The 14,065-nt window shown below is 37.4% G+C and overlaps 1 protein-coding gene across 2 annotated transcripts in view; it reads right to left on the reverse strand.

The window, feature by feature from the left end:
- The window catches only part of AFF2 (ALF transcription elongation factor 2), a 338,480-nt gene that overhangs the window by 238,191 nt on the left and 86,224 nt on the right, over positions 1-14,065 (reverse strand). For both annotated transcript variants that reach the window (XM_065729742.1, XM_065729740.1), the window contains exons 2-3: positions 11,475-11,595; positions 4,341-5,231 (exon numbers count right to left, since the gene is read on the reverse strand). In XM_065729742.1, the coding sequence (XP_065585814.1) occupies positions 4,341-5,231; positions 11,475-11,595 (1,012 nt within the window). The remainder of the gene's footprint in view (positions 1-4,340; positions 5,232-11,474; positions 11,596-14,065) is intronic.

A 14,065-nucleotide genomic window follows, 5' to 3' on the forward strand; every position in this document is an offset into this window, starting at 1 on the left:
TTCTCACAGTATCTACAAATGAAAAACATATGTCCTTAACCTGTAATACTGCAAGAAATACTGCTCTTCGGGTTTGTTTTTGGCCTCAGACTTTTGAAATATGAACCAAGCAAAGGGATTTCAGCTTAATGCTTGATTCAGTCCATTCTTCAGAGCTCAGACTAGGGAATGGATAAAGCTCATATTTGAAAGAAGCAATTTGTCCACAACCATGGTAATTCACTGTAGTTGGCAGACAAGAGTAGCATGTATATCAGAAGGGTGTGGAGATGGTTAATTAAAGACATTTAATTTCCATTTAACTAAAAAAAAAGAAGATATTAAACTGGCTCTGATACCTATAAAGGGTTTTATAAGGAATATATGGGTCCCTTGCATTCAGTATTTAGGCTCAATCAATATGGTTATCTACCTGTCAATTTTTCATGCCCTTTAATGCAGAAAGAGAGCAGTCTTTTTTTACATCCAGCCCAGAGAGTACTAAGCTAATCAATACATGCAGCGATAACAGAATGATTTGAAACATGTAACTGAAGCTTATCACTTTGCAGTATACTGAGCCTGTCAAAACATTTTCCTAGAAGTAAAGTGAAAACAGAGGTTCTTCATTTTTCATTATGCAAGTGGGTGGTGACACAGATGTAGGCCTTTTGCGTTTGTTCCTAGCTTTGTATTTTTGGGAACATTTGGTACACCAGCATTTGCTGCTTTGAAGGAATGTGAAGCCAATTGCTCAGCAAGATTTAAAAACTCTGCCTAGAGAATCAAACATTCTCTCAATTGCCCTCGATTTCCTGTCCCTAAACATTTATTGGAAATCTATGCATTATTCTGGAGAACCATGCACAAGATTTTCCAGGAACACATCTTCTGCTGTTCCCACAGACTCTTTACTCGATACTCTCAGTAATTCGTATTTGAGCCCAAGCTGAAAAGTACAGGCTTTCCCTTCAGAGTTAGTTGATTTGAAATAATTTGTAAGCACTGGATTCCTAGAGGTTGAAATATATGCATATGTATCAAGATTCTGGATTTTAACATAGCAGAGAAATCACCAACAGTTAGCACGGTCCTTAACCTCTGCCTTTTTGAAGAAATGAGTGTAGGATTTAGCTATGCAATTCTCCTTGACTGATAAGTTACAATCTTCCACCAAACAGTGGGTAGAATTCTGCATAATATGAAAACGTTTTGTGGATTACTCAGGATTGCTGTAATTTACCAAAAATTCCATGCAAGATCAGAAGTAACATTGGTATGCATACAATGTATAGAATAATAAGAAAGAACATGAAATAATGTTTATGGCTGGGTGCATAAGTGCTGCTGCTGCTACATCCCGACCAAGTCAGGTAAGTCTGTGAGAACATACCAGGAATCTTTACAAGCTCAGAAATCACTAAGCCACAATCCACTGTATTGTGGAGACGTGGCAGCAGTGAGGCATTAGCAACTGCACCCATTCCAGAGCAGCTGAAAGATGGATGGATATATCCAAGGGCAGAACTGGGTTCGGTGAATCAACAAAGATTCTTGGAGCAACACCTCTAGTGACACAAATTATGTTATAAAATTGATCACTTCCTTACATATGGCAGAATGCTTCCAGGGCCCTCAACATCCTATTCCATTAAGCCGTGATAAATGAGACCGTATTTCCACATCACTCTGAGCTCATCTTTTAAATTTGCTTCTTCAAATATTTGGTTACTTAACCCCCTATAAGATATCAGAAATGGTCTCTTTCTTTCCTATCCATTACAGATATTAATAGGTGTCATTGCTGTAGGACCATCACCAAGGACTTCTATTTCTCCACAGAACTCCTCCTTTTTCGAACACGCAAAATTTTGAGAAAATCACTGAAACAGTTTGGCTTGCAACCTCAGTGTGCAGACTTGGCAAATGGACACAGATACAGGAGAGCTACAGAACCAGTGAGAAATACCACCCAAAAGCAACTCTCCCGTGAAGATCACCACCACCATCTGGAACACTGTTAGGATGGAAACCCATGGAGCAGAAGCAGGATTGTTTCAAACAGATCACTACAGCTGGAGGTGGCCAGGGAGGGTTCATAAACTAATAAGCACCACCAAAGGATCATAGGCCTCCGTATCAATTGTATAAAGATTACAACAGAGCCACTTGCTGCAGTCATTCTGAAAAGGTTATGGGTTTCGTAGGTGTGCACTGTCAGTTCTGATTAAGCTTAAACTAAAACAGCTATCTATAAGGTTAGATTGCAAGGAGTTTTATTGCTGAATGCAGGCTAAATCAAATTCAGAATACACATCTGTGGAAAAACACAGAGGGCTGAAGTTCACAATCCTGATATAGGCTAAATAAATAAATAAACAAATAAAGATAATAAATAAAAAGCCATCACTGCAGACTCAGGAAGAAATTTGCCTATGAAAGATCCATCAGTCTGCCTATCATCATCTGTTCTGTATCAGAAAGGAGGGTTATACTTCACCTGAAAACAGCTTTGGGTTTTCTTTCCCTTTGCAAATTATGTTACACATTTTGAAAACAGAGAATAATTTAAGATTATTATCTGCATCGATTTCTAAGATATCTATATTTTATCAATTATTTGATCATAAATTAAATTAATTATACACCTGACTTTTCACTATACAGGATATGCACACTAAAGCATCTGTAACAATAATCTCACAATTTCATTTTTCATCTCTCTGAGAAGAAGTGTTACAAAAACAATTTACACCAGATATTCTCAGAGCTTCACAAGAAGACTGCTGGTGAAATCCCGAGTCTTAAAAGCACTGGTATCAACTCAGCTGATTGCAAAGGTGCCAGGATTTCAGTAGAACATTAAAGATAAAGAAAAAAGTGTACTTTAATAGCTGATACAAGTTGCAAAAGTCACATTCTATTCCCAAAAATACTCCATATTAACACCCCACTTGAAAGTGTCTATTGACTCATAGTGCTAATAGATGGCAAAAGTGAATAAATGTATTTGCTTTTACAACATCATTATTTCCTTTGCATGCAATTATTTACTTGCCAAACAATGCTAGCAACAAACACAACACTATGAACTACGACGACTATCTACATCAGCAGATTTTTAACCTAAGGTAAAAATAAACAGAAACATCTGTAAAGTAATCTTGTACAAAGCTACGTTTATTAACAAATATATTTTCTAATAAAACACCATCTGCAACCAACCCTCAGCTTCCACTTGATATAAATAGGCCTTTTACTGTTCTCAGATGCAGTTCCCAGAAAATTATTCCAAGCTCTACTGCAAAACACATCAGTCTTTGTTGCTGCCTGGAATGTTAACAAATAACATCGAGTTTTTAAATAGTCAAACAAATTATTGGCTTGAAACAATTATTTCAGTAGAAAAAGCTGACCTTTAGCAATAAAGTTACTTAAGAATGCATCACTCCTCATTCCCACTATAAAAATATTACCAAGCAGGGAAGTATTTCACAGAAAATAAAAAAAAAACTATGAAAGAGCCGTACTGCAATTCTGTTCCTACATGCACCATAAACCTACCTTGCAATAGTTACTGCCTTAGAGAAATTCAGAACAAGAGAAAAAACATGCAGACTGTAAATAGTTCAATTTGTATCCTTATTATGCATCTGTGCTTGGAGTGGACATGAATATGAACTGATTAAAATGTTCCGTTCCTCGCAGGAATATTGTACTGACCAGCAATACAAAATTCAACAGCTTAAACTGTTGGTAGTAGAGACCTGGATTGAATCCCAATATTAAGAGCTCTTCAACATGCATAAAAGCTTTAATGGGACACATTTTCATAAGTATTACTGAGAACTTAAGCCACATTAATTCCATTAAAAGCAATGGGAATTCAGCAACTCCACAAATAAACTCCTTCCCAGTAGGACTGTTCGGTAGTAGTGAAATTTAGACACTGCCATTTTTTCATTAAAGATCTAAAAAAGGTGATATTTATACCAAACCAACTCCTACCTGAATAAACAAAGTAGTGAAAACGGTGCATGAACTAAGATACCAGAGTTCTCTATTCAGAATTCCAGTTGATATTGCAGTACTGAACTCAACAGAGATCTATTTTTTTATATTAATTGGAAACAAATAATGTTAAACATTCCAATCTGTGATTTTAAAACTTCAGCTAACTGGGACTACCACAACAAACTTTGCCAGAAGTAAAGTTAGTCATGCATATTCAAAAAAAGAAAAAAGAAAAAAAAGGAATGCTTTAGAACATAATTCCAGGAAATGGAACTGCATATTTCCAAAGACAAATATCCAGTTCATAAAACACTCAAACAGTAATAAAGATATTTAAAACAACTTACTTCACCAACAGGAGGAATATTAAGCTTTGGTACTTTATTCTTTGAACTAGGTGCGTTCACTTTTCCTTCCAACAGCGTTCCAAAGGACTGATTTCCATATCCACTCTCAATTTCTATGGGAGGCTTCAGTTCAGGTGAGTCATTGGGTACCTGGTCCTGACCATCCATTGGCCTAACATATGCTGTAGGCTTTTGCTGGACCATGCTACTTTTACAATGAAGTCCTGGTGGAAAATTCTGGCTTGAAAGACCATTGTTTGCAGATAACAAGGATGTGGAAGGAAGTGGAGATCCAGGACCATGACCTACAAACTCAAGCTCGGTGGGTGACTTTGAATGACTGCTTTCTTTGTAAGTATGTTCTCCAGCTGCTGACTTTGAATGAGCATGTCGTCTTGAGTGAGAAGACGCTGCCATAGAATTTGCTTCCTCAGTTCCTCCACTTTTATGCTGTTCACTCTGACAATTATAGAGGTCTTCGTACCTGCCTTGTGGCTGGTCATGAGAAGAGCTATGCTTTGTCCGACTCTGCTGACTACTGGATTGGCTTGGCTGGGCCCCACTAGAGTTGTGACCACTGCGTGACCAGTCTGTCCTCGACTTCCTGCTGCTCTGGTGATTGTGCAGCAAAGCAGAATTAGATGACAATGAAGAAGGTGGAGGCATTGATGTTGATGAGTGGCCACTGATCTGATGAGATGGGATCATCCTGTTTCTTTGTTCTGGGAAAAAGTTCTGTTCATTTTTGTCGATGGGCGTCTGTGGGACAGAATTCTTTGGGATTCCTACAAGGTGGCTCTGATTGGAATGGTTAGTTAGCAGATCCTTCATCTCATCATAGTTTCCCAGTGTGTTCTGGACACGGTTTGCAAGAGCATCACCTTTATTTGTCTAGAATATAAAAATAAGTAAATAAATAAATAAATGAAAAGAGTGAGTAAATTCCTAATTAGGAAGTTACTGCTTGGAATAGTTGTCTTAGAAGATGGCAAATGTTAGCTATTTAATGGTGTCATGCTGACATTTAATTTAATTTCAATTACATTTTACATATGTTATGTAAGAAGAATCTATCAATAACTGTGTTCTCTTGAAACAGGCTTGTATGAGTAACGCTTGTATACTGCTTCTCATTTTTTTGAATTTGCCCTCAGAAATGTTTAAATTATTTCAGTTTATAGATGTTCTGAGGAAAACAGGCTGGTTTTATGCCAGAGAAGCTGGTCTTGCACATTTCATATCTTGCAAAACATGCAAATGTGCAATTACTAACTACTCAGCATTTGAATTGCTATCATACATATTATTTAAATATGATATTGCAATATCACCCCCTTGACCATAGTTCTGCCATAAATAGAAGCCAGGTAGTCTGTAACAGGCATATGGGAAAACTCTTCCAGTGTAATGCCAATTCCTTTTTCATAGAAGGTTCAGTTTGACCCAAGATATCTAAGATCTGAGTCCAGAAAAGAAAAAGCTTCTAACAACTGAAATGTTATAACAGCTTCAAATAAGAGATAATTCATAATTTTTTTTTTTTATAGAATATAAACAGAGACATTCTTAAGTATAAAGATTCTTCCCACTGTCTATGATTTGGTTCTATCTGTGAGTTGTACTTTTTTTTTTTTCTGAATTCCAGTAATTGTTAAATAAATACTGACTCATCTGTGTCTCACCACTATTATACTTTTTTTTGTAAAAAAAAAAAAAGCATCAAGTGCTTTTATTTATTTATTCATTTTTCATATAAGCTTGCAAAATGTAGCACAAATATGCTGGATTCTGTAATTACTATGCAGCTAATTTCTTCTTTCCACAGAGAGCCAATGTACCAGTCTTCTTACTAATCTTTATTTTCTGTTGAAATGACCAGTAGAGAACTAAAAAATCCTATTCCCTATGCTTATTACTTTACAAGGCTTACAGGATAAAAGCAGAGAAAAAGTACAGCTCAAGCAGATGGTTAACTTATACAGTTTGGAATTAAATTATGTCACTGCAGTGTATGTAAGTAGTGTAAAACGGAAGTTCAGGATATAGCTAACTATTCTTTTATTTACATCTGGCTTTCTATTCAATACAGCAAATAAAGTCACAGTCCAAAGAGGCCTTAATCAGAGGTCATAAAGAGCTTGCAGTTGGTCAGAGTCCCGCTTAATTCCTTGAGCATGGATCCTACCATGCTGCCGATCCTATCTTCCTCAAGTATTATGCTGAAGTCTGAGTGATGAAAAATATCCACGCACGGATTCCTCCTGAAATGTCTGCTTCACCCACTGTTGAACTAGTCAGGAGATGAGAAGAATACTGCAGGAAGTTTTTTCTCTTAGTACATACAGCACACGCCATAAGAAAAATGTTAAAAAAGAAGATAATAAATGCAAATTTTCTTTTGCTTGTTCTGAGGGATTTTAACATGTATTACAACTGCACTGAGGCAGTGATTTAAACATTTAACTGTTCAGTGTTGTTCTCATCTATACACATTTCTCCAGTGCTCCTCACTGACACAGTTAATAACCCCAGTTGTGAAGAACCACGAATCACTTTTATTCACTAAGTCCCTAGGTTGGTCATTTTAGTGGCAAAAATTATATTTTTTGCTAGGCCAAGAATAAGCTCTTTGTATACGAGCAGTCTCCTTCAACTGAGTTGCACAATAAGCCATTTGGGCAGCAGCCAAAACCAGGCTCTCTCTGTTCAACCCCCAAATTTAAAACAAGGAGATTCCATTGTGTTTAAAGGCCCAGCATGAATTATGATGTGAAGTCTAAACACTTACATACTTGCTCTGTTTCCTTCTTCCCCACCAAACTCTTTAACTCCTTATGGGGTGGCACATGGGAAACAACCAGGTAAGGAGAAAATCTTACCCTCTAGACTTCACCTTTAGTTCAGCTAGACTTCCAGGGTGCATTTATCTTATTGTACAGAAAGTAAAATGGAAAAGAGAAGGGGTGAAGGAGGTGGGAAGAAGAAAGAGTACTGAAAACATACCATCACTGTAACTCTTCAATATTATAGCACATTAAGTGGCTCTTGTCTCAGTCCTCACACAGGGAATCGATATTTTTATTTGGAAATAGAGGTTTGCAATCATCTCTGAGTTGGAAGTAACTGATTATCTACAGTTATTCTCCTTTAAAAGTTGTGATTATAAATACAATTTTCCTTAATATTAACAGTACTTTATGTAAAATGTCCGAATACTGGGGATAAAAGACCCCATATAAAATATATTACTATTATTGGTACTCATTTTCCAAGAGCATTAATGAAAATATTTATTTCTTGAAAAGTGTGAAAATAAGGAATTTAGTGAAAATAAGGAAAATAAGTGTGAAAATAAGGAAAATAAGGAATCCTTAGCATATTTTACATGCTCAAATCCAATCACTACTGAAGACACAAGAAAGAATTGTTACTTCTTCCACTGTTTCTTGGACCAGACTGCAAAGCAAAAACACCAAGTGAATGTAAGCAGCAATCTGGCTTACAGTGAAATAACTAGAATACCTATTGCTAACATAGTTCAGGCACATTATGTAACCTGCCTAAGCTCCCTGTTGGATAGTGCAGTGTACTACCTGCATTTAAGGAATACAGAGTAACATTAACATGTTTTTGTTTTTGTTTTTGTTTTTTTCCTCAACAAATCAGGGCTCTCGTGAGAAATAGAGAATTCTTGACAAGCCTGGATACCAGCGAGATAAACACAAAATCTGGTCATAATTTCTGGTTGTTTTTTGTTACTTCCAGACTGGGGCCAATTTCTACCTTCATATTCTATGTAATTGGCTGATTTCTCAAAGGAGACCCTGAACAGCATGTTGAATCACAATTTTGCTGCTATCAAGGAAATGCATTTTCTGAGTATTCCAAGGCATAAATTACATGTCTGGCTTGTGACTTGTGGCTAGCAGCCTTTCTCCTCACTCTATGCTGTTATTAATTTAGGAAATGTACACCTTCATACATTTGCCTCTACTGCTTTCAAAAATCATCTGTAATAGAATCCCATTGGAAGACTAATTTGCTAGCTAGCTACTGCATTATAGTTTTACAAAGAAAAGAACTAATGGGCTCAAGCTTATAGGCCCAATTTGCAAGGGTTTTGTGACAATTTTTATGAAACCTGAGGTTTCATAATTCTTTCACTTTCTCATATCTCAGTTAAACTAGCCTCTGTAGATCAGAAGTTGAGATGTTTTGACATCCGCTAAGCCTGAATCATGTGGAGAGCTTTACACCCAAAAAAGATAATAAATGATTCAGCATTCACCAAACACTACCCAATGGAAATGCTGCCCATTAGGTTCTGTTTCTCAAGATGGACTCTTCTGAGTCTATTCCTTTGAAAAAATAAAAAGCAGAAAAGCAAAAGAAGCAAAACATTATCCACTTGTACTATTTTCTATAAAATATTCATCTCTGAAACACTTTACTGCTTCAAAATGCTAATAGATATTAGTAACTCACAAGTAAAAATTCAACTTCTCTCACAAATTAAGCATGAGTGAGTTGGATCAGCTTTTAAAGGCAAGATCCACAACTCACATGCTCTAAAACATATTAGTGGGCTCACAGCCCTCCCTGTCCAACTTTCCCAAAATAATGCTGTCTGTCATTGGATTGTTGGAGGTGTTTTTTCCACAAGACAGTGAAATTTCAAATTATGATTATGATTATTATTTTTACTTCTAATAAATATGTGCAATCCATTTTTGGATTTTTAAAGAAAAATATATTTCTTTTCATGTATGTTTACACATATGTATACTACACAGAATCAATGCAGAGATGTCATTCTAAACAGCAAATATATCTGTGTTTTCTTTGACAGATAGCAGGACCAAAAGACAGATTCACCAACAGCTAGAGTGAAAATGCGGTAGATGGACACAGATACACTGCAAAGACACACTTGAGATCATATATCTTGTTATACACAAGGAATAGATGAGATGAGATTGTCACTTCCAAGCAAATAGAAGAAAAGTAGGATTACCAGGAGTAATCAACATGGATTCACCAAGGGGAGATCATGATTGACCAATGTGGTAGACTTCTATGACATCATTATCATGTCATGGCTGGAAGAGGGGAGAGCATTGGATGTTGCGTACCTTGACTTCTGCAAGGCTTTTGATACTCTTTTCCACAACATGCTTGTAATGAAGCTTAGAAAGTGTCAAATAGATGAGTAAACAGTGAGGTGGATTGAGAACTGGGTGACTGGCAGAGCCCACAGGATCATGATCATCAGTGTGGAATCTGATTGATGCCCGTCACTAGCAGTGCTCCCCAGGAACTGGTACTAAGTCTGGTCTTGTTCAATATCTTCATCAACATCCTGGATGAAGGGATAGAGTTCACCCTCAACAAATTTGGTGATTATACAAAGCTGTGAGGAGTGACTGACACACCAGAAGGACATACGGCCATTCAACAAGACCTGGGCAGGCTGAAAGTTGGGTGGAGATGAATCTCATGCAATTCAAAAGGAGCAACTGTAGGGTCCTGCACCTGTGGAGGAACAACTGTGTGCACCAGCTGGGGGATGAGCTACAAAGAAGCTCTACAGAGAAGAACTTAGGGGTCCTGCTGGCCAACAGGTTGGCCATGAGTCAACAGTGTGCACCTGTGGCCAAGAAGGCCAGTGGTACTTTGATGTACGTTAAAAAGAACATGGCTAAGAGGGTGACAGAGATGATTCTCCCCTTCTATTCAGTCCTGGTGAGTCCACGTATAGAATACTATGTCCAGTTGTAGGCTCCTCAGTTCAAAAAAGACAGGGATCTTCTAGAGAAAGTCCAGCAGAGGGTCACAAAGAGGAGCCAGGAGCATATCCTGTATAAGGAAAACCTGGGAGACCCAGGGCTGTTCAGCATGGAGAAGAGAAGACTGAGAAAAGATCTCATCACTGTTTATAAACACCTGAATTAGGAGTCAAATGGATGGGAATACGTAAAATTAGATATTGTAACTACTGTTATAAAATAAATAAATATTGGGGTAAATGCTTCCAGTTCTTTACTCAAAATTGAGCACTGATTTACATATTTCTCTATCCACTGAAATTACAGTGAGTACTCATTTGGTCATTGGGTTTGATGAGGAAAATAATTCATTGTAGGATTTGACTGCATTGGATTTGCAGGAAGTATCAACAAAATTGTTTGCAAATAAGATATTATTTCTTCTAAATTAAGGTGCTAAAATGTGGTCCAGTTAAGAAATACTGCATTGATTAAATTTTTATAACAACGACAAAACACAAACAAACTCTCCCACTGCATAATACTTATCAGTCTGAATCAGTGTACCAAGCTATAATTATTAGACACCATTTGATATTAAAACCAGTCTTTTCTCCTCCTTTTCTGGTGATTTTCAAAGAGCCCTCATCCTCCCTACAGCTGTTAACAATGTGAAATGGAAAGATGAAGTGGTGGCTATTCAATGGATGCCACTGACTGGGAGGAGAAAGAGATGGAAATTTACATTCTGATGAATTCTGCAGGGAATATCTTATTGAAAATCAAAGCAGCAGAAATCATAAAGGGGGACATCCCTTGGTGATGAAAATCTCAGGCAGCACAGGTCCTTAGAGCGAATAAGACTTGTCAAAAGTCCCCTTTTGTCCCACCCTTGTTATGGTCCCCAAGGCTTCAAACACTCTCCCAGAAGACTTCTTTGGATAGTTATGATTGTAAAAGAGAGCTCATGGTCTCACTATTTATAAAGAAGTCCATCAGTTTTAACAATTCAGGTATATTTTCTTTTTAAAACTAAAAGGACTCAGTGTTATTTCTGCAGGTCTGACCCCACTGTTAGAGATACCAGCAACGCATACATCTATTTTTGGGCTTTGGTGCGTTTAAACATCTTTAATTGGAATTTAAGCAAAATTCCTGATTCTGCTAATACTAGCATACAATTCTGGGTGGAGCAGACAGTTTGCTCTTCTGCCATATGCTGATTTGGAACATCGGCCTACTCAAGAGTGTAAGTACCAACACAGATGTCACGCTTATTTCTCTTGGTTTGATGTGAAGTTTTATTTATATTTTCAAAACGAATGCAGGTAAAAGGCATTCTAAAAATGTAAAACAACTATGCATTTACCTTGTAGGGCTCCCCAAAGAGATTAAAACCTGAAGCAAAGAGGTCTTCATCTTGCTGGACTTCTTGGTTTCTTCTCTCCCACTCCTTCCGCTTAAGTGCATTCCGGTCTTGCTCATAGTGACTGAAGAAGAGAAAGACAGACAGTACATTATTTTCCCCATAATGCAGTTACATGTTCATTACCATCAGTAAGAACAGCAAAACATCAGAAGCTATGCAACTCCTGAGGATAATTCTGAAAGAACAAAAAAGCCACTGCATCGTTTTCCTAAATCTAAATTTGAAGTCAGGATACTATAAGAAATTGGATAATAGGAACTAGTCAGCACACTTTCAAAATGAGGAAGACAGAATGTTCTTGTAAATTAGCAGAACACAGTGCAAAAGAATAAAACAAATTTTGATGTGATGCACGCACATGCATCTACAGAGAACGTATCTGTGCAAAGAGAGCAAATGTGAAACCAAGGTTGCACAGAAATGCCTTAAATCCATTTAACTGTGTGAAACCCGTCTATATCCACCCCAGTGCTCCAGCAAGCCCTGTGTGATGTAGACAACCTAATTCTGTCCCGTGTATTTGTCAAAATTTTTGTATGGCTTCATTGTGGGTGTCAAGGGTTTTTTAAAATGTGTTTCTGTAGTAAAGTCCCAGAAGAGACTGTAGGATATTTGATTCTAGTGACAGATAACTTTACAAACAAGCAAACAGAAAAAGATCTATTGGCTTGGTGTTGCAATGGCTAGTGGTACTTATTTGCATGTCAGCTTACTTCATGCACCTGCCAGACCTAGACCATGATCACATTCACTTCTCCCCTGAATAGCACTGAAGCACTTTGGTCTCCTAGATCTGCAAGCTATCTCTTGCTCCTCAGAGGAAGATATAATTGAAAATCTGAAGAGAGGGAGGGAAGGAAAGAGGAAAAGAAGAGATGCATGCTTCAACTTGCTCTGACAACCCCTTATGTGACAAGCATTAAGGGACACTTCTGTGATTTCAACTTGTATTTGATTTGTTATGAGGCTTTTGGCTCTACTTTGTGTCAGTTGACTAGCTACCAAATTCCAGTCGACAATATGAATAGCATATTTGATATATGCACTGATGTCATCTGCTCTAAGCAATGTTTTCCCAATAGATTCTGCACATGCACACACACACATCCATGCCCATGTTATATGTACAGATGCATACATACAAATAGACATATCACATATGTAACAAAGAAGAGTTAATTCTCATATCTCTGGTGAGAACAAATTAAATCTCTATACAGCTACACTGCACTTGGAAGATAACCAAATATCTACAACTTTTGCCTTTTTAGCTCAGCATGATGTTGTATTGAAAGCTTCACACCGAGAGATATAATGAGGAATGAACTGCACAGTGATGAGGCTTTAACAGTGTATAAAGTCACTGATTTTTGAGTGAAACCACAATTACTAATTTGAAGCACCAGCTAATTAAAACCACAGCTATGTATTTAGCCTCTTGTTATACCTACTGCAGTTTATAATTATGAGGACCTCTTTATCTACTCAATTAAAGTTCTTATGATTCAGGCAGGTTGTGTTTGAACCTGTGAGCCCTGCAGAGAGCACAGGAAAGCATGTGTCTGTTTCTTGGTGACTCCCTGTATCCCTTACACTGTTTTTGTACAGGAAGGGAAAGAAAAAAGACAAACAAATGTTGCAGTGCCATCTTTAAATCAAACTATGAATTAATAATTGGTATAAGCAACTCAGGATCAGTCAAGTTTGGATTACTTGAGCATGGCTCAAAAACAGAAGACAAAGCCACGTACACAGGCTGAGCTGAAAGATTTATATCCATATTTTTCTTTTACATTCTGGAAAATACCAAATTTTATTTATTTATAATACCACTTGACATAGTGACATCACTGGTTCACATTCATTCACCAAGAACGAGCTTCAGAAGATTCTTATAATCATTACTGGGTTTTTTTGCGATAGATAATAGCACAAATTTCTAGTTATCTAAGAGAGAGAAATTGTTGTAGCTAACAGACATTTTCCTGTTCTATATGTGATCATATGCTGCTACCACAGTACCACAGTGCTGCAAACTACAAGCTATCTGTTCACTACAAGGTAGAGAGAGGGGACATGAGTCTTTCTTCCCATCAAGTCTCCATTTCAAGACTAAAATCCACAGCTATGGAGAATGAGTACAAACTGTTTCCAAAACTGGAACACGAGAATGAAGACAAGGCTGATTCCTCTCCCTGTTACTGCTCTGAAGTAGCAGACTGGTTTAGTCCGAGACCACAACCGAGTCCAGGAGCAACAGGAAAACATTTTATTCACACCTCTCATGAGAGACCTTCCCAGTGACTTCTTGGCAACCTCACCTACAGAAAGAATGATTCATGCAACAAGATCAAGTTAGCAGACTCTGAGCCTGATCTCAGCTTCAGAATACTCAGTCCAGTCAACTGAGTGGATTTAATCCAAGCAGGACTTTATATCCTACATGAGTAACTTTTTCTTACAGGAACAGTCACAATCCAGGCACTGCTGCTTCAAAAAGAATTCATGAAAATTGGGGGTTGCATTTTTAC

Source organism: Cyrtonyx montezumae, unplaced genomic scaffold (assembly GCF_038088225.1).
Source record: "Cyrtonyx montezumae isolate F1298 unplaced genomic scaffold, pur_monq_1.0 scaffold_11, whole genome shotgun sequence".
In the NCBI taxonomy this organism is placed as follows: domain Eukaryota; kingdom Metazoa; phylum Chordata; class Aves; order Galliformes; family Odontophoridae; genus Cyrtonyx; species Cyrtonyx montezumae.